Genomic DNA, 27,494 nt, shown 5'->3' with positions numbered 1-27,494 from the left:
TACCCAGTTTCATGTCCCATCTGGACCTGGGATGCAATGTTCTGGATGCACTCTAGTCCCCAACCTGACAATTTTCTAACAATGAGACATGACCAAAATATGCCATGAACATTTACATTTCAAAAAATTTATTGCAATAAAAGACATGTTGCCATTAACCCCCCTCAAAACATAACCCCTCTATCAGGTCTGAAAGTCTCCTTTGTGGGTGTTGTAAGTTGTACTGTCATGGTTGGCTTGGTGTCCCAAATCCGTTCAAATACTTACTTTTCCTGGTCATTTTGAGTTTGAAAGAGTCAGAAGTCACTCTGTTCCAGATCCAGGGAATAAAGTGAGTGAGGACACACTAATGTTTTCATTTGTCAGATATCTCCATAAATATTTTGAATCCATTCAGGACATCAAGGCAGCCATAACAAAGCAACTAAAGACACTTGTGAAAGAGGACTTTCAAAACTGCTTCAGAAAGTGTCAAGAACGATGGTATAAGTGACTCAAAGTGAAGAGGGGAACTGATGGTCATGTGTCTCTTACTGTAATAAATTTTGTATTTAAATACATACCTTTTGGGCCAGGGAGATAGCTCAGTAAAATAAGTGCTTGCCTGGTAAGTGCAAGGTCCTGAGTTCAATTCCTGGTACCACAAAAATAAATAAATAAATAAATAAATAAATAAATAAATAAACACCTTTTTATCATCAAGCCTTGTGTTTCACATGAAAGTCATAATTTTCAGTGATATTTTCTTTTCATTCTAAGTTAGTTATAATCCTCATACATGTGAGCTATAGTATTTATGGTCGTTAGTACTGTGCTGTCACTGTCATGGGAGCTTTCACTTTTCTGTGGGACATGAATAGAGAAAAAGACCAGATACAGCCAGGTGGAAGGGACATTGTGCAAACGTCCTTGCACTTGGTGTAGTCTCCTCGGCAGGCAGACCCTGCACAGAGCTGGTAGGGGCTGAAGATCCCTGAAGGTGCAGGTTTTACCCACAGGTTCAAGTCTTCAGCTGTGTAAAAATGGAACTGAAAGCCCCTAGAGTTAGATGGAAATAGGAGAGCCACAGGCACCAGTCAGCAAAAGGCAGCCAGCTTCCACCATTGACCCATCACATGTGGCGTTGGCTCCCACTCAAGGTGAAGGTTTTTATTTTATCACCTTTGCTCTTGAGGTCTGGTTTTCATAAATGCTGATCAAAATTATGAGTATTAATCGAGGAATACAGATATCAGGTTTCATTAAGGTGACAAGAATAATCTGCCCATTATTTCTGACTTTTTGTTTAGGGATTGACAAAGCCAATTGTTGCAGAACAGCCAGCTAGAGTTTCTGTAATCCCTGATGTCAGGACATAAAGAGGAGAACATTCTAAATTGAAAGAAACTTGAAGGATGGAACAGCCAACTGTCATGTGTGGATGTTAATTGGCTCCTCAATCAGATGAACCAACTGCAAATGCCATTAAGGGACAACTGGAGAAATTTGTTTTTGGGTTTTTTTTTTAAACAAAAATCACAAATACAAGTTTATTGATTTTAGCAGAATACGAGGGCAGGAGGCTTGTAAACAATTAATGGGTCGGCTTTGGTGTCTGCTTAGCCCCAGAGTACTTGGCATTTTTTATCAACTGATACATAAAAGAATAGAAAAATAGAAGATTGTCACATTGTCCTTTGTATTTCTCCTTTAATATATCAGCATGGTAGTCTACCAGAAAGTAGTAAATGGCTTCAATGATGGAAAGGAAAGTGTCTGGCTTTCCCTTTTGATGGCGCCAAAAGCAAGTTTTTCTTGTTTTCAACTCAACTTGTAACAGCCCCTGAAGCCGCTCATCAGTGACTATCTTGTTTGTCTGGTTCCAGGTACTGTCTATAAAAATGACTTTCTTCAGGGCTACCCCTTTACATTTTCTGTCACTCAAATCGCAGCTTGCCTGTTCGTCAGTTCTCTTGCGTTTAAGAGATGGTTTCTCAGGGTCATCAGCTGTGCCTTTACTTTGAATTCTTTTTTGCAGATGAAAAGAAATATCTTTTATTGAGGTAGACTGAGGACCAGGAAAAATAAGTGCGACCTTCACAAGCGGAATCTGTTCAACGGGCACATTTTCAACTGGGACGTAACATGTATAGCAGTAGAACATCCTGGAGCCACCACACTTGAGACATTGTGACCTCCCACTTTGCTGAGCTTTTTGAAAAATTTCTTGAGATGCTAAGCACAAGTTTTGAAGAGAATCTTCTGATGCTATGAAAGCAGGTCTGGCTGTTTTGTTTCCACAAATTTTGCACTATTTTTTTCACTTTCCTTAGGAAATACAGATGGACTGACATTCTTCTTTCAAGTCACCGTGTAAGATCTATTTCTAAAACACATCATAGGTGCACTGCACAGCCCGCCGGCCCGCACCCGGCTCCAAGCATCTTCCGCTCCACTGCGGACCAGGCACGCACCCAATGACACCATGACGGACCCAACTTTTTCTTTTTGGCAGAACTGGGAATTGAACTCAGACCCTTGCACTTGCCAGAGAAGCACTTACTCCGCTGAGCCATCTCCCCAGCCCAATTTTTTTTTTTTTTTTTTTTTTTTTGTGGAACCAGGGATTGAACTCCGGCCCTTGTGCTTGCCAGGGAAGTGCTTATTCCACTGAGCCATCTCCCCAGGAAATTTGAAAGAAAGATGAGTGTTAAAGATTACTAAGGGATTACTGTTGATGTTCTTTGGGTGACAATGGATTTGTCGTTAGAAAGGGAAATACCCTTATTTTGTAGTGAGAAATACTCTTTATTTTTTGAAGGATACAGGGTACACTCTCTATGATACCTTCAAGGAGATTGAATATGAGTGAATTAGCTTCTACTGTGGCAGAAAATCCACACCCCCCTACCACCAATATACTTCAGTTACTATCGGTTGCCCAGGTAACAGTTCGTTACAGTTTCTGTAACTTCTACTTCTTAGAAATAGTTGGTCACCGTGATGCATATTTTAAAAATCAATCAAAGATAGCCAAGTATTCTACCTCTCTGCCTCCCCTTTGAAATCCCATAAAATCCTCCTTCCCTGAGCTTTTGTGGTCTGACATTTTTATAAGAGTTGATTCCTTGTCAGTGCCCATCCAATGTTTAAAAAAATCTGCCTCCAAATCCTGAGTGATGTTATTGGTGTTTCTATTGCAGTAGCAGAAATATGCTGATTGGTCACCTAAAGTAAATAGGCTCTGATATTTCATTAGGGGAGAGAGTAGCCATTCTTTTAACATTCTTTGAATTGGTTTATCATGTCTATTTCTTTCTCTCATACTAGTACCATGGAAGCCATATTTCATAAAAGAATGTAACCATTTATATATGTGCATTCATTAAGATCCTTTGAAAGTAAAGATAATTAAATTTATGAACTAATTTGACAGTATTAGTCTTTTGTGTGCATGTGTGTGTAATACTAGAGAGTGCACCAAGCTACATTATGAGTCCTTGTAAATTTTGAGACATGCTCTGACTAAGCCACTAAGTTGCTCAGGCTGAGCTTGAACCTGCTGTCCTGCTGCCTCAGCCTCCAAGAGTCCTGGTATTAGAAGACAGGCAACAACTGTGTCCAGCTTAGAGTATTTATTTTTAAGGACTTGGTTTTGGCAGTATGACAGTTTCAGGCAAAAGTATAATACACAATCAGAACAAACAAGATGGAAAAAAGTGTGGAGGCAAAAAACTACAGGTAAGATCTTCCAATTAAGTATGGTAAAGGCTTAATGAGAAAACCATTAGCCCCTCTACCCCACTCCTTTCAGTTCTGAATTCCCCCCAGTGGGCTGGAAGATGGAGGGATGGTCCTGACAGGTGTCTTCCTATATGATCTCATACATGAGCTTAAGAAGGGGTGGGGAGCCACATCCAGCGCAAACCACTGGCTACTGGATACAAGAGGTGTTCCCAACCCACACAGCCTGGCTTTCTGGGCACTTGAGACACCTCACCCTTCGCCCTCTGATGGGCACAGATGTGCCCTCCTTGAGCCTACCTGAAGTGTTAACTTGACAGTTGACACCTGGCATTTACAAGGTTGAGACAATTTCCACTTCTCTGTTAACTAAGAAGCCATGCAGCAGGCTGGTCATGTTGGGAACTCACTGGCCAGAGAGAAGCCATCAGTAGGGATTAAGTTAGGGCTCAACCACCCTCTCCCACTAAACTAGTTCCTCTAGTGGCCAACAGCCTCAAGAGCTGGAGCTCGCTAGTGACCACAAGCATGAAAGGAACTGTCTGCCAGGTGCTTGGAGACCTTAGCTCACCTACACCACCCTCTCGGCAAAATCCCTCACCTTGCTGCTTGCTGCGAGCTCTGCCTGCTCTGATGGCTTTATCTCTCTCTTCTTACAGATATCCAAAAAAACTGCTTTAAAAGGTTTCTATAAATAGCCTAATCTTAGTATCAACAAACATGCTTTTGCAAATAAACCTCTCAGAAATAATAGCCCATTTGCCTAGTAATTAGTTAACACCCAAACATGCCTTCAAAGAGAAGCATGACACAAGCCCTGGCAGTCGGTGATTCCGATCTCTATGAGCTCTTGAACAACAGGAAATACAGTGTCTGAGGAATTTAACCCGACTGGAACTCCTGCTTTGAACAGAGGCAGGCTTATGCCAAGTTTTGGTGCTCTGAAGTGATTAGGTCTCAGCACCAGTCACCACAGGTCTAAGAAGAAACTCCCGACCTGTGGGAATCTATCAGAGTCTCCAACTGTGGAATATGCAATTCTTCATCAGCGCCTCCTATCTGTACACACAGACACAGAGAGAGTAAGTGGGTGAGGAAGAGGGAAAGAAGAGGGAGAGGGAGAAGCAGGGGAGAGACAGAAAGAGAGAGAGGGCCTGTTTTTAATTCATTGTATTTTACCACAGTTAAACCTGTCACTAATTCCTTGCTGTATTCTGTCGACAGGATTTTGAAATTAAATACCAAAGACATGGACAGAAAAGCCAAAAATATGCACTGGACTCAGAGGAGTCATCTACCTCATTAAAAATAAAAATGGCTACTTTCCAGAAGACCTTGTCAGCCTATTAGAATTTCATTGGTTCATTCTTCTCAGGTTGAAAAAACTTTTTTTTTTTTTTTTTTTTTTTTTTTTTAATGCCTTAAATGTCAGTGCTAGCTTCTGAGGATATTTACCCAGTGGCCCGAATCTAACAGGATGCACAGCTGTGACTGTGGAATTCTCAGAGCTTGAAATCCTGTTTTCAGGCTCGACACACTAGATTGTCTAGGGCTTCTGACTCTGCTTCCTTTCATCTCCTTTAATCATGCCCTAAATTCTGCAGGCACCATGGGACCGGCTGAAATACAGGTATCTATTCAAAAATGGTAACTTTTCCCTGATCTGGGGAAATGCTCTGGGAATCTAAACTAAACACCTCCTGTGGTTTTCTCTCCAGTTTACAGCTCAGGATACCACAGCCGAATACTAACAGCTCTCCCTAGAATAAGAAACAAATAAATAATAATGCACAAGAGACTTGAGCAACATTGCCTTTGGGTATCCAAGCTTCGAGGTCATTTCTGACACAAGGTGATCCAAAAGGGAGGCCATTCTTATACCATAGTAATAAACCTCTAGGAAGGAAGCCAAGACGTGCCCGATTCCCACCAGCTCCAGTCTGCTGTAAGTAGGATGCCCAAAGCAGCTCTACACTACAGCTGCAGACATGGAAGTGAAGTGCTTCTGGAGAACAATTGCACCATGCACTATCAAGAGCTTTAAGGGGCTGGGGTGATGGCTCAGTGGGATAAGCGCTTCCCTGGCAAGCGCAAGGGCCTGAGTTCAATCCCCGGTTCTGGAAAAAAAAAAAAAAAAAAAAAAAAAAGCTTTAAAAATGCTGCTGCCTTTTGACTCCATAATTCCTCTTATAGGAAGTTATTCTAGGAAAAAACTAGGCAGGCTGGCAGCCTGAGCTGTAGCCAATGGTAGACCTCTGGTCAACTGTGTGAAAAGTCCTGGGTTCCATCCCCCAGTGCTATGAAACCAAGCAACAAAAACAGGGAAACGTTTTGTGTACTGAGATACTTATCACATTGCAAATCAGGAAAGATAGGGAGGGGCTGGGGAGATAGCTCAGTTGAATAAATGCTTGCCTAGCAAGTCTAAGAGACTGAGTTCAATCCCTGGTTCTGAAAAAAAAAAAAAAAAAAAAAAAGTAAAGATAAGGAGAGGTCACCTGAATTTCGAAAAGGATAGTCATAAATCATAATGCCACCACACTGTCAGAGAATAAAATTGTTCGTTTTTGAAATGAGGATATTTCTTATATAAATTGTTTGCAATTTTCCTAAGTATTCATAGAAAGAACAGTATAATAATACAAATATAAATCACTAGATCATAGGGTATATATCCATGCTATTTCTTTTCATCTTTATTTTTTGTGTTTTCCAAATTCTCCAAAATGTGCACTTAAAAATTTAATGGGAAAAGGTAGTACAGGGCTACAGGATAAATCCTGAGAGTACTTGGCTGACGTTATCAGATACAAAAGTTACAATTCTGGGTATATAGGTCTTGCTATATCTTGGTCTTAACCATCCAATAGAAAAGTATAAAAATGAGCTATATAAAGTAAATCTATATTAATATGATGAGCTGTAAAAGGCTCAAGTCAGTAACTTCTGAGGATAACCCACTAATATTACAGGCTGCTAGACAGTATTAGATGTTCAGTTGAATTCAAACACTTATAGTATTTAGATGCCAATAGAATATTCACCTCTGACAGGACAAAAAAATAAATAAATAAAAATTTTTTAAAAAGAAAAAAAATGGAAATAGAAAGAAGCTGTCAATGCTCTAATTAGCTTCGTCTCCTTTTTTTTCAATTGTTTGTACTTTTTCTTTTCTTAATTTCTTATACATTGCTCCAGTTTTTTCTTCTTTTAATATCTGGTAATATGAATAGCTCGTTGTAAGACAATACCATGTATTACAACAAATACTGTGAAATTCATATTATTTTGTCAAGTAAAATTCTGTATGAGTTGTCAAAAAAAATAAAAAATAAATTTAAAAAATTTAATGGGGATAAAACAATGGTTTTTTAATGAAATAACCTAAACACAGTACCTCACCTCCCTCTTTGAGCTTGCACCAAAATATCAAAATGAGCCCAAATAAACTCAAAGGCTATTGCTGAAGATATAAACTGTTTGGAACTTGTGGTTATCTCCATAGTTGGTTTTACAGCAGATTGGAAAATTTCAAAGTACACAAAACATAAAATATAACTCTACACACTCATGATATACATTTATAGTTTCAATGCAGACTCAACTGTGTACACACCCCAACATCTTACCAAACCAGATATCCCTTGTTAGTTCAAATTTATCAAGTCCTTGAACAAGACTTGCTTAAATCGGTCTTTACCACTGATATCTCTATTTTCTAGGACTCCAAAGCACATCTGTTTATTCATTCTTTTATTAATAAATATGTACTAAACATTAATTCTAGGCCAAGCACCACAATAGAGACAAGGAATACATTAGTAAATAAATCAGATATGATCTCTTCATTTTGATCATTCTCATTAGTGTGTAAGCACCAGTAAACACTAAGTAGACATTTATTGCAGATCACAAAATGGCTATTAAAGAAAAGAGCCACGTGAGTGCCTAATATGTAGTAGGTGTCTGAAAGACTTCTCTGAAATATAAGGAAAAACCATGTATGGAAATAGCCTACGAGGCAGACTGGACAGCACATGAAAATATCCTGGGGAAGAAAAGCATTTGCTGAGTTTCAGGCACTGCCAGAAATCCAGTGTGTTATGGTTTGTGTGTATTTGTCCCCCACAAAGCCTCATGCAGTCATGGGGTGGACTTCTAGGGGTTGTGATTAACTCATGGTCCACTGGGATTATGGGTGGGAATGCTGCTGGGATTATGGGTATGAGTGCTACACCAACCTGGGGCGGACAGCCTGAATGAAATTTAAGGGAGACAGACATGCTCTCTGGTGCCGTTGTTGCTGTTACTCCTCCCTTTTGCTCTTACTGTATTGCTGCCTTCAGCCACCAGGAAATGCTGCTGTCTGCCATGTCCCGCTCTATCTTGGAACCTCCAGTAACTGTGAGCTAGATAAACCTTTCCTTCCTTCATTTTGAGTGTCAGGTATTTGTCTCAGCAATGAGAGAAGAATAACTGAGACTCAGTGTAGCTGAAAAAGAATCCAGAAAGAAGAATGACAGTGGCTAAGTTTCAAAGGAGGTAGGTAAGAGGAAACAGGCAATGATTTCAGCCAAGTGTTTTAAAACACTTTCTTTTAGCTAATTAGACTCCATGAAATTGCACCATTGATACACTGATTTCTGGTAACACTTCACCCAGTTCCCTGAAATTTAGGGTCATCTAGGAGTGTAGCACAACACCAAAACCAAGAGATGGACATTGAAAGGACACTGGCAGGTCAACTGCAGGCCTCACTCAGATTAGCCAGCTTTCATATGAATTCATTCATTTTCATGTGTGTGTGTGGTTCTTTGCAATTTTATCTGGTGTATGCACTGTAGTGAAGGATCTTACATGAGCAATGTAATCTACCTTGGATTTTTGACACCAGGTATGGAGAGAAGATCAGACCAGCGAGGGGGCTGCTTCTACAGAACCTGAGGGTGAAGGGTGGTACAAGCCAGTCTGGAGGGGGCAGAAATGGTGAAAATTAGAGAGGATTATTTGGGAGGTAAAGAAGAGGAGCTATAATATTTAAAATAAAATGAGTATTGAAGTGAGGAAAAGGGAGAGATTAAAATACTCCCAGGATTCTAGCTTGAACAGCTTGGTAGATGTTGCCACCAATTACTGGAAAGATGGTGCTTGATCAAAGAGAAAGTTCAGGGGCACGCTCCTTGCAGCATGTGAATTCAAGAGGCAGACAGAAGAACTTTGGATGGGAGATGCCCGCGTGAGAGCAATTTGCACAGAGACTTCATTTAAAGGCACTAAAACACCTTGAGGATGATCCGCAAGGGGATGAACGTGAGGAGAACCAAGTGCCCAGAGCGGAGCTCTGAGCTGCTCAGTTCAGTAGAACTGTGTCTCGGTTACTCTTCTCTCCTTGCTGAGACAAACACCCGACACTCAAAATGAAAGAAGGAAAGCACAGTTTATTTAGCTCACAGTGCTCCTTCTCCTGCACCATTCACAGGTCCCTGTACGGGAGACACGGCTTCTCAGCAGCACTCTAAACCTGCAGCAGCAAACACTCTGCACTGGGTTCCTGCTGGACTCCTGACCACGCTTGGCCTGGCTGGGTACACATTAGAAATGCTCCATAAACTGCCTTCTGGTCTGTGAACGCACACCAAGCCGGACCCATCACACGGGGGAAACAGAGAGGATGGCTGCAAGTAAGGGAGTGAATAAACAGAGTGCGAGGAGACGTTTTCCTTTCCTCTAATACAGACTTGACTGTGCACACACGAAAGACCAGTTCAGAACAAGGGCTTCGTCTTCGCTCTTCCATACGGTCACCAGCCGGCTCTGACAATATTTGTGAAGTATTGCCCTCTTGTAACTACCAGGGGTCAAAGCAACACTTGCTTCGAAAACACTTTATGAGTATAGTTGTCACAGCTGTGCTACAATTTCTGAATGACAGTGGAAGGTCAGGTTATAAGTCAGTCCAATAGTTCAATCACTACAGAAATAAGTTCTAGTATATTAGGTTTCAGATGTCACCATGGTAAGAAATCAAAATAGTTAGCCTAGATATACAGCTATTTTCTCTTAGTCCAATGAGAAAGAAGATTTGTACTAGTAGTGTTTAGACAAGATATCATGTCTGCATCCTGTACTATGAATAACCATTATAAAGACAACAATATGTAATGTATTCATTATTGTAACTGTCCTACTAACCTGTTTTGAAACTGCCTCATTGCTATTTCTTTCTCAATAAAATTAATTTTTAAAAAAATAAATCAATTGATCAAAAATAAGAAAATTCTATCTTCTATTTCATAGATTTCCCTTTGACTCCTGTTTAACACTGCGGGTTTTGTGCCTGCTCAGGGCAAATACTCACGCTCAGTCTGACTTTGAGCACAGAAAGAAAGGTGTGCTGAAAGGCTGTTTTGCTGTGAATGTATCAAACTTTTGGTTCAATGGCCTATAAACTACCTCACTCTTAAAAGTTCTCTTTTTGAAGAGAAGTAATTTTTTTTTCTTAAAAATCCACATTATCATTTATTCATCCGTGTATGCAGTGACTATTATGAGCCAGGCAGTACTGAGCCAGGCAGTTTATTGAGCATTTCTAATGTGTACGTGGCCAGGCATTGTCAGGAATCCAGCAGGATCTAAGTGCAGAGTGTCTGCCACTGCAGGTTTAGAGTGTTGCTAAGGAGACGCACCTCCTGAGCAGGGGCCTGTGAATGGTGCAGGAGGAGCACTGTGAGCTAAATAAATCCTTCCTTCCCTCATTTTAAGTGTTGGGTATTTGTCCCAGCAATGAGAGAAGAGTAATTGAGACACAGTTCTACTGAACTGAGTAGAGGAAATAAAATAGAAAAAAATCCTTGTTTTCTTAGTACTCTACTAAGGTACTCACAAAATAAGCAAAATGCACAGGAAAGAAATATGTGTTCATGATGAGGTTAAAAACCAAACTAAAAGTAAAAGGGCCAGTGAGATAGCTCAGTGTACTAAGTACTTGCTTTGGCAAGCACAGGGACCAAGGTTCAATCCTCAATTCTGAATGCCACATTAGTTATGCCCTTTCACCCTGCTACTGAGGTATGCTAAGCCTGCAACTGAGTCTGGCGGGGGGGGGGGATACTGAAAACAAGAGGATCACTATGAGTCTGAGCTGCATAGTGAGACCTTTTACCACATACATAAATGGGAGGAAAAAAACCAAAATTATATGCTATGCTTTGTGGAATCCAGTTTGATGGGATAAATGTTTATGTCCTAACTACAACATTCACTTACTAAAGCACTAGTCTCTGATATGGCCATATGGAGCCTCTAAGAAAGTAGCTATAGCTAAATGGGGTCTTAAGGGTGAGACCTGGGACAAATAGGGTTAGTGCCCTTTTGAGAAACACCAGAGAGCTTTCTCTGACTCTCTCTCCTTTAGCCCCATGAGGACACAGGAAGAACATGACCAAATTGGCTAGTCAGGAAAATATGCCTCACCAGAAATCAGCCTTGGCGACCTCAGAGTCCTATCCTCTAGAACTGTGAATAAATAAATTTCTGTTGTGCATTCCACTGTGTAAATTGCTCTGTGGTATTTTGTTATGTCACCTAAAAAGACTAATACAACTTGCAAATCAGATCAAGCTAGGACCATTACTGCCTATAATGATCCTTCATCACTACTCTCTGATGTTTGAGTTTTATGACTTTATTTGCCTAAAATCATCATAGCCAGGCCTGACTGGGGGAGGGACAGCATTAATGTGTTGCTATTTTTTTACATCCAAAACTCTTTTTCTTATGCTTTCTTTAAAAACTCTTTTAGTACTAGGGATTGAAGTCAGGGTCTTCACACTGAACTGTAGCCCCTCTTTTTTTTGGCCATGTTCTCACTAAGTTGCTAAGTGCTCAGGCTGCACTTGTTACTTGTGATGCTCCTGCTTCAGCCTCCCAGAGCACAATTCTATCTTACCTGTCTCTATTGGTAAATCTGAATCTGACTCCCCAAAATATGTTCTGAGCATCTTTGTTATAAACATCATAAATTGAAATCATGATGACGTTATTTATTCGAAAGGAGAAGGCAAAAGCAGAAAAGAAAGAGGAAACCTGTCCTAGACAAAAATACTAACGTGACAGTCAGTGTTGAAACTCCTGGAGGCAACAGCAAAATGTACAGAGACAAAAAGCCAGATGAACCATCTGAGAACCAACTTAAGGGTTTAGGTGCCACGTGTTGGGGATACATGCAAGGCCAACCAGGACAGGGCTGGTGGTCAGTCAGTGAGAATGAATGAGAACCATTCACCACGCATCACCTGCTTCCAAAAGGGGAGTGTCTGGACTTAATTTAGCTTTCTGGCCGTTGGAAGATCTGACTACGTGCACCTTCATCTTCCTTTTCATAGATGAATGAGTGGCATTACAGCTACCTACAGAAAGTCTCAGCAGAATGGTGCTACTTTTTCTGGAGCTCCTAAAGGCAGGCACCATACAAAAGTTGCACAATGACTGCCATTGGTCAACTAGAAGAGAGTTGGTCTCCAGCTCCATGTTCTTAATTGTAGCTTCTCTGACAACATTCTCAAGTCTTTTTGCTTTTTTGCAGGGATGCCCTCTTCAGTGCTCTTATCTGGTCCTTGACTCCCCTTTGCACCTGGTGGACATCCAAGGCTTCTGCTCTTTCCTTCTTAGTGATTGAGCATGAACAGTCCTTCCTCTAAAAGCCTCCCCTGACCCCTACAGCTCTGCTGCTGCATTTGCACACACATTACTGACCTTGGCCCATGGTTCCAACATCCTAAGGATGTCTGTCTCCCATGGGAAAAAAGCGCTGCTCTATTCACTTTTAGACCTTCACTGTGGGGCACATAGTAGGTTTTTCAAAGCTTGGGGAATGCAAAAATAAACAGATAAAGGAACATGTAAAAGACAAACATAAGGAGAACAGCTGAGACAGACACAGACACCAATCTCATTGAACATCTCCTCTTCAAGGACTAGAAGGGATTTGAACTCCTCACTACAGAATATCCTCAGTTTTCACGCATTTCCTAAGTAGGTGGAGATGTGTGTGGAACTTTCATTGTGTAGCTCCTGCTTGATTTGACAAATAATGTCATTATATTAGGAAGTTTTTATTTTTTAAATAAATATCACCTGATAAGTCCTTTTAAAGTTAAACTGTATCCAATCAAATGCAAATGCAGGTATCACACAGTCCTGAAACTGCTTTTCCAGCTGTAATTTTTTTCTTTCTGGGAGTATCAAAAGTCTAATGGGAAAATATGCAAGAGATTATACGTTTAACTATAATCAAAGCTCAAAAAAAATGTGCCTGGACAGACATCGCTATTTTCTCTAATAATGTCTCAAGAAGAGCTCTCGCCCCATTGTTCAGGATCTTCCAACAGGACCAATCCTCTACTAATCACTGATTTCCTTTTGAAGAGCCAGGCAACACAATAGTCAAATTCTCTGTGATTAGAATAACAAAATACTTTCCTATCATTTGGTCAAGAGAAATTATTAAAATGTATAGTTTCATTCTCCAAGTAGGTAGCATTCTTTATGATAAACAGCTTGCCTTCAACTTAATCAGAAAAAGGAAAGTTATGCTACAACTACCCAACTTTGTCAACAAAGCCACTTCCTGAGATTTCCATATTCATGCCAGGAACTCAGTCCCATCAGAAAGGTGTCAGAAAATAATGTTCATTCGAATGATGTGGAGTCAAAGGATGTTTCCTTGTAGATCAAAATTCAAACATGTTTCATACACTCTAGGTACTAAGGCAAGAAATTAAATTAATCATTTTCTAAGATCTTCCCAGGAGTTAAAATGAATACTTAAACCCAAGTATTCAGTTTTCCAGAGAAATCCCAGCTGCTGGAGCCCATGGCCAAGCACACCAATGGCCCAAGCTTTTATATAGAGCTTCTCAGCATGTGAGGCGTGCCCACAAAGAAGAGGAAGATGTAACTTTATAAATCTCTTTCTCTTCTTCCCTCTCTCCCTACCCCCTCCTTTCCTCTCTCCTTCCCTCTTTTTCCATAGTTCACCAAAGGAATCCAGGCAGGAAAACAAAAAAAAAAAAGAAGAGTTGAAAAGAGGCATTTTCATATGAATAAGAGATAAGAAAAATTGTCTTCTGGAGCTATGAGTATCACCATTTTGTATGAGATTGGTCCACAGAGGAAGAAAGTGTTCCAAAGTGTTCTTATACTATGAATCCTTTTGACATTTTTCTCTCTCCCATCACCAGAGCAGAACCACTTTACAACAGTAAAAAGGGTATTAAAATGTCCTTTAGTATTAAAGTCTCCTGTCAAAACCATTGTGAGCTAATCTTTGAAAAGGAAAATAGTCCCTTTTATAATTGTAGGAAGGTTTAAGCTCAGATTATCACCCTGCAACAGGAAGCATATTTTAGCTAAGCAGGAAAAAAAAGTCTAACAAATACAGATGTCCAGTAATACCTGGGATGCAACTGGAAATTTGAGATAGGCATGGATGGAGGTTCTGGCTTTATTAAACGGGTGGCCCTGGCATTCACAGTGAGCCTACGTGCTTGCTGTGGACAGTTGATAAAGATGGCCACCAGCAGTTCTTCCCACCGAGATAGCATCTGTTTCCCCTCTCCACGAGTCTGGGTTGTTCTTGGCACCAGCACTGCCCAAAAGAAGGCTGCAGAAGTGGCATTGTGTGACTCCGACTTGCAGAATGTTTTTGTTTGATTTGTGAGACACACTGAGCTATATCCTCAGCCACTGGTTTTTTGCATTTTGTTTTGTTTTGTTTTGTTTGAGAAGGGGAAGCTTTAAATTGTATATTCTCCTTCTGTTTCATAATTTTAGACTATGAAATGAACAATGGATTAGTAGGAAAAAATAACAAACTTTACTCCACGCATAAACGCAGGAGCCTCAGTGTGAGGCTCACAGGAGGGCTAGATTGCTGAAGCTTAAAGAACATTCAGAGCTACAGAAAGAAACAGGGGCGTGTGGCTGCTGGGGCCATGGTAACAACAAGCTCTAAGCCTGAAGAGAGAAATGCAAGGTGAACAAAGTTGACCTTATTAACCAGACCAAGACCAGCAGTTATCAGGGGACCTTCTGGGCTTATCTCTCATTGTGCCGCATGTCAGTCCCCATTTTCTCCTTCCAGGAGAACTTTCCTAGACAGGTCAGGGGACAAGAGCGAAAACTCCTTAGCCCGCATCCACAGTCTGCTAATATAGGTAAATGTCATTGTTTGCCTCTTCTTCATAGAGAGAGAGATTTTCAAGTCATTCCTGTGTCTACAGAGATCTGTAGGTTCTTTGAGTAACCAAATGCAAATATACCAAAGAAATATGTTTGAGATGGGATATTTTTATCCTCCACACAGACCTCTCCCTTAATATACTCCCATATTTGCCCTCATAGAATACAGCTACCAAGTGAAGGAAGTTGGGCTAAACTACTGAAGGAACAGTAACCATGGAAGGAGAGAGACAGAGACATCAAAGAGAGAGAGAGAGAGAGAGAGAGAGAGAGAGAGAGAGAGAGAGAGACAGAGACAGACAGAGACATCAGAGAGAGAGAGAAAGCAACAGAGACATGAGAGACAGAGAGACAGAGACAGTCAGCAAGAGAGAAAGAGAGAGAAACAGAGACAGAGACAGACAGACAGAGGCTATAGAGAGAGGTAGCCAAGCCCCCAGCCAAAAGCCATCCTCAAGACAGACCTGTGAGTGCAGCCACCTTGGGTCCCCCATTTCTAATGAACATCCCCAGCCAGCATCCTAGGAGTCACCCAGACAACCCAGCAGAGGCCCCTACTTTTTTTTTTTTTTTTTTTTTTTTTTTTTTTTTTTTTTTTTTTTTTTTTTTTTTTTTTTTTGTGGAACCAGGGATTGAACTCAGGTCCTTATGCTTGCCAGGGAAGTGCTTTTTCTACTGAGCCATCTCCCTGCCCCCGGCCCCACTTCCATTGCCCACTTTCCAGGAACTACCTGATTCCCAGGCCCACAGAATCTGAATAAATAAGTGTTTCAACCCAATAGGCTTCAAGCATAAGAATGGATGGCTTAGGGCCAGTGAGATAGTCAGTGGAATAAGTGCCTACTTAGGCAAGCACAGGAACCTGCTTCAATTCCAGGTACCACAGGCTGTGTCAGCCCTGACCCTGGGGGGCAGTAGCGCACACCTGTACCTAGCTCTGTGGAGGCTAAAAACTGGAAGATCACTATGAGTTCAACCTGTGTGGTGAGACCTCGTACCAATTACATTAAAAAAAAAAAAAAAATGGTTCACCTATAAAATGTGACCATTTCTATTAGGAACAGAAGAGGGGAAATGCCAGCCCCATCTGCAGCAGCTCTTCCTGCGGGGCCCTGTTCAGGTACCAGCCCTGGGCAGTTTTCTGTGTTCGGTGCTGGGGACTGAAGTCAGGGCCTCATTCCCAGCCCAGCCGACACAGTTCTTAGAGTACAGCCTTCTCGAGTTTTCTTCTGCCACCAGGAGAACATAGGTCCTGTCTTTGAAGGTCTGAGGAACACAGTAGGCCTGGAAATCGGGCTGCAGGACCATGCTTTTCACCTCTGAATTGCACTTCTTCTCCCAAAGGGCAGCCAGCACATTCTAGTTTCATACATATGCACATGGTGTGCATTTTAACACAGACCCTGCTGGATGAGATATGAATCCTCCATTGCCCAACTTGAAGATACCCCAAGACCACATATGCCCGGCTTCAGATCATGATCATTCTCTCTCTCTCTCTCTCTCTCTCTCTCTCTCTCTCTCTCTCTCTCTCTCTCTCTCTCTGTCTCTGTCTCTCTCTCCCCCCCTGCACTTTCTTCCAAATGTGTGCTTTTCCATTCTGCCTAATCAACAATTATTCCATCTCTCACTGACCCATATCCTGAAAAGTCTTCTTCTGCAATGGAAGCCAGCAAACTTATAACCTCTCCTGTGAGTGGAATGAGTTAAGGTCCCCATTTCCTCCTTGGAGGAGGAATCTCTTGGGACCCCTTCTGGTGACATTCTGATTTCATGGCAGCTGAACAGGAACAGGTCTTTCTAGGAAGCTGTGAGTGGATCTTCCAGAGACAGACGGTTGAGATTGTGGAGGTCCCAGGAAGAAGATGGTGGGAGTGGGCTGGGCACCTAAAGTGGTAGCATTGGGAGCAAAAACACCACAAGGGAAGACTCAAAGGACACCTGCCCTATGGAGTTCTTTCATAGTAGTTGTGAAACCCGCTAGGTTTCTGTGGGAAGCAAGCAAAGACTTGACTATTATTTCTATAATAAAATTTCTCTTTTTTTCCATTACTGTATGGTAAGTTTCATGTAGCTGTGGGACTAGGCTGCAGGATGCCCCATTAGGCGGCTAAGCCTCCTTTCTGGGTGTGTACAGAAGGGTGTTTCCGGGACATCCGAGCATTTGAATCGGTGGGCTAGACAAACAGGCAGGTGGCCTCTCCATGTGGGCCACGTCATCCAACCACAGAGGGCCTGAGCACAAACAAAATGAGCCCTGTGAGTTTACCCGTGCCTGCTTCCTGCCACTCATAAGAAAACCAATGAATCGAGACAAGTTGTTAAGACAAAGAAACAGATTTATTCAGTAAGCCAGCAAACCAAAAAGATGGCAAACTATCTTAACTTAGCACAAGTTTCCCAAATCCAAAGAAGGCAGAGAGCTGGTCACACTGAAGTCAGGAGGACCAAGGAATGGGCAGCTAGGAGGGAGCCAGAAGGGCCTAGACTGAGATTTTGATGTAGTACAGGGACTAATGAAGAAAAGAATGGCAAGGTTTATAAGAAAATCAGGGTACCTCCTAGGCAAGGGGAAAGGAGGGGTTTCGGGGTAGGAAAAGACTAATTATTGAAAAATTCCCAGGTTCTCTCTGGTGGGCTGGAACAGGATTTGCAAATACTGGTGGTTGGTAAACTATTGATCATGATGCTCAAAATCTTGAAAACATTTGTTATTATTAAATCATTATTATTATTATTATTATTATTATTATTATTATCTAGTTAAACCAAGTAACTAAAATGAAGAATATATATTTTATTTCTCTGGAGAACCTAACCAATATAGTGACCTTTTCTTCTCCTCCTCCTCCTCCTCCTCCTCTTCCTCGTCTTCCTCTTCTTTTTTTTTGCTCCTCTTCCTTTTTCTCCTTTTCTTATTCTCCTCCTCATCCTCCTTCTCCAGATCAATTTAAAGGATCTCAGAGCTCAAGAGGCAGCATGAAGTTAGAGATTAGGGCAGGGCAAACTGGTTGAGCAAGTGGGTGCGACCTGGCAGTCACAGAGACCCAGGACATGTGGACAGAACACAGAATCCAGAAGGACTCTGCTGCACCATCCAGGGACTAGCTAAAAAGTGCTGTCTTCAATTCTTTATTGACATCTGGAGGAGACCAAGCAGGCCAAGGCTCCACCCTCATTGGAGTCATGACCTATTTCCTGTTCCCACTGCAAGATCTAAGGTCTCCCACAGCCACATGATCCCTAGGATGGCCATGTGGGTGCAGAAGTCACTGTACCTGTGACCACAGCACACTGTTCTCTGCTCTCACACCCACATCAAGCTTCCGTCCCAGCCTCCTGCCTGTCCACCCTCACGCATTCCTGCTTCAATGTCCTTGGGATTTACTCAGATGACATTTGTACTATCACTGTTCACTCAGTTTCATGTCAAATTGGAAACTTTTATAAGTAGCATTAGTGAGTCCAGGCAAGTCTTTGCACATCTTTGCTTAAGAAGATTTAGCTATAAAATGCCTAGGGACTTCTCTATAATGTAAATTCAATATTCGTCATGTAATTTCCATTGTACAGCCTCCTGGGCAGAGAGTGAGAGCAATATTAATTTACCATTTAATCCTACCTCTTCCCTGTTAGCCCTGGGATGTAAGGATTCGAAGGACAGGGAGGATAGCTTCTATTTCTTCCTGTCCTCCAAAGCACCTACATGCACTCCCATGTACCCTGAGAAAGCCAGATGCTGACCCAGAGAATGACAGGGCAAATTGGGAAGCACTTGAAATGAAGATGGATTTATTTATTTACTTATTTATTTTGAAGATGGATTTAGAAGGACAAGGACTGAGTGGGCGATGTGGCACAGTGGTAGATTCCTTGCCTACTAGGCCCAAGGCCCTGGGCTTGGGCCCTCCTGGCATGAAAAACAAAGAAATACAGTGCACTGGTATAATGATGGGGTGGGAGGAGGGTTACAAATATTCCAGAAAATGCCTCTGTTTTCATTCTTTTGCTTTGTTTTAACCCATTGTGAGTTTAATTATAGAACTGCAACCATCCCATCTTTGTACCACGGCATATACATTTTTCCTTTATTCTTTTTATTGTTATTTTTATTACTATATATTTGCAGTACTTAATGATTACATTTATTGTGGGGAGCTGGTAAGTGAACATAACTTAATTTTTTTTCTACATTCCTCCTCTCGCCTTTCCTTTTCCCTCCTCTCCATCTCTTAGCCCACTTCCCATTTGCAAAAGACCTATCTCCCTATTTCCTGTTATTTAGCTTCTGTTTTGCACCTTCATTTTTTAATCCTTTGGATTTGTCATGCAAGAGATACTGTGTGATATTTAAGCTTTGTGTCTGGTTATTCTTTTTTTTTTTTTTTTTTTTCGTGGTACGGGGGATTGAACTCAGGACCCTCCACTTTCCAGGCAGGTGGCTATTCCATTGAACTGTCTCCCCAGCCATGGTTATTCTTAAGTAGAACAAATCGGAACTAAGAAAATGCCACTATCTTAGTTTTTTAAAAATTACTGTCTTTCAGATAAAAGTGGAAATGTGTGACAAGACTTAGACAGTATTACTTATGAGTTAGGTTTTTTCCTACTCCAAAAAAGTGTTTCTTGACTGCGTCTTAAAGCTGTAGCATGAATTCTACAGAAATATTTCGTTATTTTCAGTAGTAATTTTAGTAGTAGCAATTATAGCTGTGAACAGCCTTCTAGGTGTACACATGAACTTTATTTCACTTAATTTTCAAAACAACCCTGTTTAGCAGGTGAAAGCAAAAGCTCTGAGATGTTAGCAACTTTCCGTCAGAACCCCACAGCTTGAAGTCATACAGATCTGAGTTGACTTCTTCTAATTCCAGTCCTTTGTTTTCCAAGAAGACACGCTGCAAAACAGAACTATACCTCGGTTTACATAACACCCTTCGTCCGTGTATCATTAAGACATGAGCATTTCCCAGTTTTGCCTTCCAGCCACTGTCCGTTCCTGATGGGAGTTGGTCATAACTGGGTGAAATCGCTCGGGATTTCTTCACTCCTTAGTTCAATGTGATGCTTTAAACATTTCCCCCGCGGTTTTCCTTTGTACTTTGCCCTCTGTTTGCCAGCTCAGACCTGAGAACTGCTAGCTGGTTGGCTCTGTGTTTATGTGAGCGCTTGTCTCCTTGCCTGGCATTTACCAGCTCGGTGGCCCACTCGCTGGGACACGAGCCTCTGTGGATCAGCAGCAAGAGGCAAAGGATAAGCCGCCTCTCACTCTCACCGTTCACCTCCTGCTTGGTTGGTGAGGTTACTGGGGACAAATTCCCTCTAGCCTGATCCTTCTTTATTCCAGTTATTGATTTGGCAAGCAAATGGCAAGTTTGATGTTTGCCTTTTCCTTTCCGCTGATTCGCCTTTGTAGAAGTCATCTGCAACAATGTGACCTTTAGAAAGCGAATCGTCTCAACCGGGCTCGAAATTAAGGGATTTGTGTCCAGCGGTCTACCTGTGGCCCCACACCGCGAGCCCCATCATTCCCTCTAATAACAGAGCTGATCTCATCTTTCACCTGTTAGCACAGAGAGAAAGGAAACCGTTTTTCTAGGATCCCGGAGAAAGCAAAGTCATAACCACAGGGGGATAATCCGGACGAAGCCAAAGAGTGAATTTCCACAAACTGGATCTGAAGGGGATGGACAGGGCCTGGGGGACGCGCAGGCGCAGTGTGAGAATAGGCTCAGCTCTGAGAGGTGGATTTGGGGAAATTCAAAAGGAGGACGCAGAGGGAGCGGTGGCACGCTCTGGGAGGCTGAGGCAGGAGCAGTGCAAGTTCCAGATTTAGAGGCTTAGCGTGACCTTGTCTCAAAAATTAAAAACGGCTGAGATGTAGTTCAGTGCAAAAGTCCTGTACTCAAAACCCAGCTCAGAAGAACAAAACAAAAAAAGAACCCAGAGGAAGTAGGCAGTAAGCGGTGAGTCAGAAATGAGACTAGCACCGGATCTGAGACAAACCAAGAGACACGCGTCTCCAGATTCCGCGCGTAGGAGGAGGGCGCAGTGCAGAACCAGGTCGCCAATCTGAGCTAGGTGGAGAAACCCCGCCCACCCGTCCAGCCACGCCCACCCGCTCAGCTTGCTGCCCCCGCCCTTCGCTCTCTTCCCTGCCCCCTCCTCCCGCGCCCCTTCCGCCCAGTGAGTAGAAAGGCTTCGAAGATGCAAGTGCCTTCTGGCATCCACGATCTCGTCTCTGCGCAGCCACTTTACTGCCGTTCCTGCAAGCCACGGAGATCTCCCTCTAAAAACCAAACGCCAAAACCAGCGTGGTGGCTTATGCCTGTGATCTCAACCCTGGGGAGGCCAAGGCACGAGGATTGCCTTGAGTTCATAGTTGGGGCTAGTAGTGTGAGTTCAAGGCCTGCGTGAACTACAGAGAGAGACCTTGTCTCAAAAAGATTAAGTAAATAAATAAAAGCCAAAAAGGATGAGCATTTAAGACTTCTAGGTTTTACCCCTCATATCTCCACCCCTCCCCCATCAGTGACATCTCTAAGGACCCTTACATCACTGGGGACTCGCCCAAAGCGGGTCTCTTTTCCTCCGGTGTTCTCCCTGTGGCGTCTGCCCACCCACGCAGGACAATCCAGCCTGGGAGTCGCCACTGCGATTAGATGACCCCGAGTTGAATGGGCCCTGACAGGAGAGCACCATCTTAAGAAGTTCCATACTCGCCTAAGAAGACAAGCCTTGGGGATCTGCGACATAGAAAAGCCACCGCTGGGCTCCATGCGGACTGTGAAGTTCCTTAGAATAACATCATGTGGTGCAGGAAGGACCCCGGTTGATCTGGCCAGGCGCCCATCCACTCTCAAGAAGACAAGAAGTGGTGATGAGAAGGAAGACCCACAGAGTCTGAACCACGGCGTTTCAGGCTCCGGAAGGGACTTGGGGACTCTGCCTGTACTTCCCAGCAGTTCACAAGCTCCGGGAAGGCAGATGGAACAACCAGAGCACGTGGTTTTCACGTCGGGGCCCCAGGAAACAAATCGGATGTTCTGTTACAGATCGAATGCTTGCAAAATTCAAAAGGAGGACGCCTCTGTATAAAGATACCTGCTCTCTAAAGTGCCACCGACAGTGACTTCCTTCGTACTTCCCACTGAAGGCAGAAAACTGCACTTTCCAAAGCAGTCCTAAGAGTTAGTAGGTTAGGTGACTCCCAGGCTTCAAAGACAAATCAACAGTAGTCATTAAAGTAAAATCAACCGGGCCCCATGCGAGGCCCTCGGGGGTTAGAATGTTTCTTTTCTTTACTGTCTCTGCAAAGTCCTCGTGGTCACGGCATGTTCTGCACAGACTTGCAAGAGGGTATCACTGGAGGAAACTGGGTAAGGGGCCATAAGATCTTGTGATTCTTTCTTACATTACTTAAAAAAAACCTGTATGGCACATGTTTCTAGAGACTCAGTATCTCAAAATAAAAAGTGAAGGTTGAAACAAACAGTGTACAACTGTGCTTCTTGAAAACCCAAGAATGGCTGGCCAAATAATTTGCTCAGCGGATTAAAGCGCCTGCAAGCAGGCTCAGGGGCCAGGGGTTAGATCCCACCACCGGGGCATGCTGAGACAGCGACTGAGATTGGGCATAGTGGCATGTGCCTGTAATCCCAGCTCTTGGGAGGCTGTAAACAGATGGATCACTAGGAGTCCCATCTAGTAGTGAGACCTTGAACATCCTGTAGGCCTTTCTGTAAAACACACACACAAAAGAAAGAAAGAAAGAAAGAAAGAAAGAAAGAAAGAAAGAAAGAAAGAAAGAAAGAAAGAAAGAAAAAGAAAGAAAGCAAGCTTGAAAACCCAAGAAGCTGGGTGTAGTTTCAGTTTCCCAAAGGGAGAAGAATATGGCACTTGTTGCCGGACCCTCAGGTCCTGGCTACTGCCTCCTGCTGAACCAGGCAGTGTGACCCACTAGAGTGTGACCCAGAGGGGGGAAAAAGGTATTAAGAGCACAATTCCTCAAGAAGCCATTGTAACCTGAGGGCAGGTCATAAAAAGGCATGAAAATACCTACTTAGGCCTTTTGAGGATGTGCTGTGCTGAATTCTCTCTGCTAGTAGTTAACTAGGATTTTTGCATCTAAGTCATGCATGTAATTTCCCTGTGACATTCCTTTTCTTCCTTACTGTTCTGGGCCTGTCTTGCTACAAAGGCTGCATGGCCTCCATAAATTATCTGGGCAATTTCCCTTTTCTTTCTGCCTCCCTCCCCCATGGTTCAAGATAGGATCAATATACTTTGAAAGTTCTGTAAAAACCATCCCTCTCAAATCATCTGCCTGGTCTGGTATCTTTTCTGAGGCAGTGAGGAAACATGCTAGGAAGACACATTTTTATTATGAATTTAATTTCTGTCATGGGCACCAGCTTTATTGGAATATCTTTTTTTTTTTCTCGAACAATGTTTGACTGCTCAGCTTTCTTACGAAAAACATTTTATCTATATTTTAAATGTTCGTGTGAGGTTTTAAGTCTCCGTTACACTATAGATTTTTAATAAATTTCTTATTTTATCCAAGAAATTTGCTTTTGATTTTGATGATCCCTAGTTTCTTTCATATAAACATAAAATGTATTCCTTTCTTCTCCTATTGTTTTAAATTCCTTTCTTTAAATTTGTGTTATTTGGTAGCTTCTTGAGTTGAATGCTTACTCATTTGTTTTTCTTTTGTTTTTTGAGATAGGATTGCACTATACAATCCAGGCTGGCCTCAAACCCATGGTGCTCCTCCTGCCACAGCTTCCTGAGTCCTCCTGCTGCCACCATGCCTGGCTTCATTTATTTTCACAGAATTTTTGCTGGGTCTACAAATTTCATTATGTAACAAATTTATTATGCTTCTGGTCTTAAATGTGCTGTCATTTCCATTGTGTTATCTTATAAAGTTAATTCAAAAATTATTCAGGAATGCATTTTTACAGTTTCTAAATGTGTGCATTATTAGTTCTTTGACTATTTTGCAATTTTTATTGTTAAAATCTCATTTAATTTCACTGTGGTCAAAAAACAGAATGAACATGGTCTTTATGATACTGTATTATAGTGGACTATTTATTTTGTTACTATTTATTATTTTTTTGAGAAAAAAGAAATGCTAAAAATGTCACTAAATTGTCCAGGCTGGGCTCAAACTTGTGATTCTCCTGCCTCACACACTTAAGAGTGCTGGGATTGGGGCATTCTCCACCATGCCCCCTCCTCATTAACTATTATGCTACCAATTTTAAAGGCTTTTTAAAAAATTAACAGCTCAAGCCTGTTGATATTAATTTTTATATCTTTTTTACAAATACATTTAAAAAATTCACAACCAAGACTGGGGAGGTAGCTCAGCTGCATAATCACCTTCCTGGCAAGCATACTGTCCTGAGATCTAGTCCTAGTACCTAAGGAAAAAAAAAAGAAGAAAAAGAAAAAAGAAATCAGAAACTTATTTAGTCTGCTCAAAATTCTCATCTTGTAACTTCGTCACTCAATGTTAGGTGATGGGGTCCTTTGGACAGTGATTAGGCCATGAGATTCCTGGCCTTTTCTAGGAGAGGCCACAGGGAGCAGCCATGCCTTTCTCCTCCCAGTGAGGGCGGCCACTGAAGCATCGCCCTGTGCAGCGGCCGTGGCCTTCGTACCTGCGGCGGCCTTGCCCTTGGACTTCACAGCCTGTGAAACCATGAAACATACTTTTCCACTGTCCATAAGCTACTTGGGTCATGCAGCTCCATGCTTCACTAACCCCAGGGCAGGAAAACAGTATGCAAAGAATTTTTAAGGGTTTTTGATGAGAAGAGTCTTTTATTTATTTTTTTTGTTTTTTTTTTTAATTTTTTTTTTATTTATTTGAGAGAGAGAGAGAGAGAGAGAGAGAGAGAGAGAGTGTGTGTGGTGTGTGTGTGTGGCCAGCTCAGCCCACCAGGGGGCGGGGCTGGCTGGCATGTGGTGCTGGGGGATTGAACCGCGGTCCCCGATGCTTTGCTAAGCTTGTTTTAAGTAGGTGCTTTAGACCACTGAGCCATCTCTCCAGCCCGAGTCTTTTATTTTTAATACTGTTTGCTGTTGTTTTGTATTTTAGGGAAGGTTCTACTACAGGGTCTCACTACTAGATCAGACTCCTAGTGATCTGTTTACAGCCTCCCAAGTGCTGGGATTACAGGCGTGCACCCCCACCCGGCAGGCCCTGGGATAGAACTCCTGGTCCCTGCACCTGCTTGTAGGCACTTTAATCCGCTGAGCTATTTGGCCAGACCCATTACTGTTTGCTGATTGATAGACTATTTGTGTCTCAGCTTTGATTTTTCTGTGCACCTTCATCTGTCTATGTTTTTTCTCTTTCCCTTTCTTACAATCTATCAAATTAGCAAAACTTTCAGTATTTCCCCTTTTTTGGTTTACAAGCTATCAACAGTGTTTTCATTTTTTGACAACTGTTAATGTACACCTTAGGCCAAACATTTTTCGAACAAATTCAAAACGCCCATAATTGTTTTGCCCTAATTGACAGCAGAGGAGCCCCTTAGCACACTTTAACTGCCTGTTTCTTTCCTCTTCAATTTTATATCTAGAGTTAGTTTTGCTCATCTTGAAGCAAAATGGTAGGATTTTTTTTTTTTTCAATTAGCAGCTTATAAACATTGGCTTACCCTTGATCAGTTTCTGTGATTCTCTTCATGTTCTTCACGCTTTGTACCCCAGATCTTTCTTTAGGCTCTTTTCCTGCAGGTACGTACATTTTAAAATAATTGCTTCAACAAGGGTCTCTGTGCGGGTTTAGCTCTGTTCACGGCTTTGCACTTCTGAACATGAAATCATTTATTTTGCCTTTGAACCAGATGGCACCCTAGCAGTATTTTGTTTGTTTTGTTTTGTTTCTGTAGCCTGTTTTTGCGGTGGGTTTCATGCCAGGAGCTGAAAAGAAAGATTAACTGTAAGGTCACGCTGGAGAGAAATCAGAGTTAGCTACTGCGGAGCTCCGCGTGGCCCTCAGACAGAAGGACCAAAGCAGTGAGTGCAAAGAAACTTGCTTATAAAGAGGGAAAATTTTTAAAGTTATGGGTGTAGGCACTTTTCAAAAGTATTTGACTCTTCTAGGCGTTCTTTTTAATTTTTGGTTTCCTTAGTACATGTTTGCAGTACGTACTGATTACGCTCATCATGGGCAGCTGGTATGTGTACTGGGCCCATCTTAATTTTTTTTATATCCCCCTCCAAGGCCTCCCTCCATCTTCCTTTCATATCTTGGTCTCCTTCTTTTTGCAAAAGATCTTAACCCAAAGTGTATATAAATGAGCTACAGTGCAAAGTAAAAGAGTAATAGGAAACAGGGAGATACATCGTTTTAAGTTTTCTTTTTTTTTTTCTTCTTGGCTCAATTTCTGGTGACACTGGAGCCATCATGCTTGGTGTGCTGACCCCTGGTGGATTCGGCAAGTGCCTATTTATGATAATTTTTGGAGTCTAAATAGATCTTATTCCAGGAGTCCCAGGCTTAAAGGCCTCCAGAACCCAGACAGGTTATGTAACTGTATCAGATAAAGCTGTGGAGGATGATAGGTCATAGTGTCAAGTGTGACCCAATCAGATAAGGCCGGCGCCACCAAAGGCATAGAAAATTGGTGTTTAAAGAAAATGTTGGTGAAGTTCATGCATAAAAAGGAAGCTCAGAGTGACAGTTTGATTGGAAATACTCTGCATTTTGCTCAGCTTACCAAATTCAAGTTACACACAGAAAGGATCTGCTCTGAACAGGTCAGAGCTTGGCAAATTTGCGAAGCGTGGTTTGCAAATTAATAACACATTCTTCCCATAACCCACTCTCACTTTCCAGAAATGTAGCAAAACTCATAAATACTATAGTAGTCTACCTTAATAAAATTAGACATTTACTAACAAGATCAATGGAGAAAAGTATTATTCTTCAAATGAATTCATGTATTATTTTATGATTTACATTTTTTTAAAAAAATTGTGCTGTATCTTATTTGAAACATTGGACAGCAAAAGTCTCTACTACAAAACATTAAATGTAATTCTAACTAAAATTTTTTTCTACTTTTTGATGCAGTCAATTTGAGATCAAACAAATTGAAGCAAAAAATTCTGATGTGTAATATTTCTAACTGGAAAGTATAATACCAGTCAGAAATAAGAATGGACCACATAAAAATAGCAAACACCATAGTATTTTAGAATCAAATCTATTATTTTATTGAAGTTCAAAAATTCCAAATTATTGTGGGCAGCCAAATAGCTCAGCAGATTAAAGCAACTGTTTAGGCAGACGCAGTGGCAGGACTTCGATGATCCCTGGAGTGCCGTACTGGCCCTGCCTGGGGGGCCCACTGAGAGGCAATTGAGCTCAGGAGTGGTGGCACACACCTGTAATCCCAGCTCTTGGGAGGCTGAACACAGGCAGATCACTACAAGTCCAATCTACATAATGAGACCCTGTAGACACTTACTAAAAATCGCCCCCCCAAAAAAAAATTACA

At 41.9% G+C, this 27,494-nt stretch overlaps 1 protein-coding gene across 1 annotated transcript; it reads right to left on the bottom strand.

The window, feature by feature from the left end:
- Positions 1–1,573: 1,573 nt before the first annotated feature.
- Positions 1,574–21,681, bottom strand: LOC101588256 (DTW domain-containing protein 1-like). Its single transcript, XM_023723058.1, is given in 5 exon segments — positions 1,574–2,268; positions 2,271–2,337; positions 20,465–20,527; positions 21,065–21,253; positions 21,535–21,681. Coding segments are annotated over 5 exon segments (1,161 nt in total).
- Positions 21,682–27,494: the final 5,813 nt, after the last annotated feature.

The sequence above is a fragment of the Octodon degus genome, unplaced genomic scaffold, assembly GCF_000260255.1.
Source record: "Octodon degus isolate 3935 unplaced genomic scaffold, OctDeg1.0 scaffold00096, whole genome shotgun sequence".
NCBI classification, from domain to species: Eukaryota; Metazoa; Chordata; class Mammalia; order Rodentia; family Octodontidae; genus Octodon; species Octodon degus.
The sequence above is the reverse complement of the archived record's forward strand: the minus strand, read 5'-3'. Positions and strand labels throughout refer to the sequence as shown.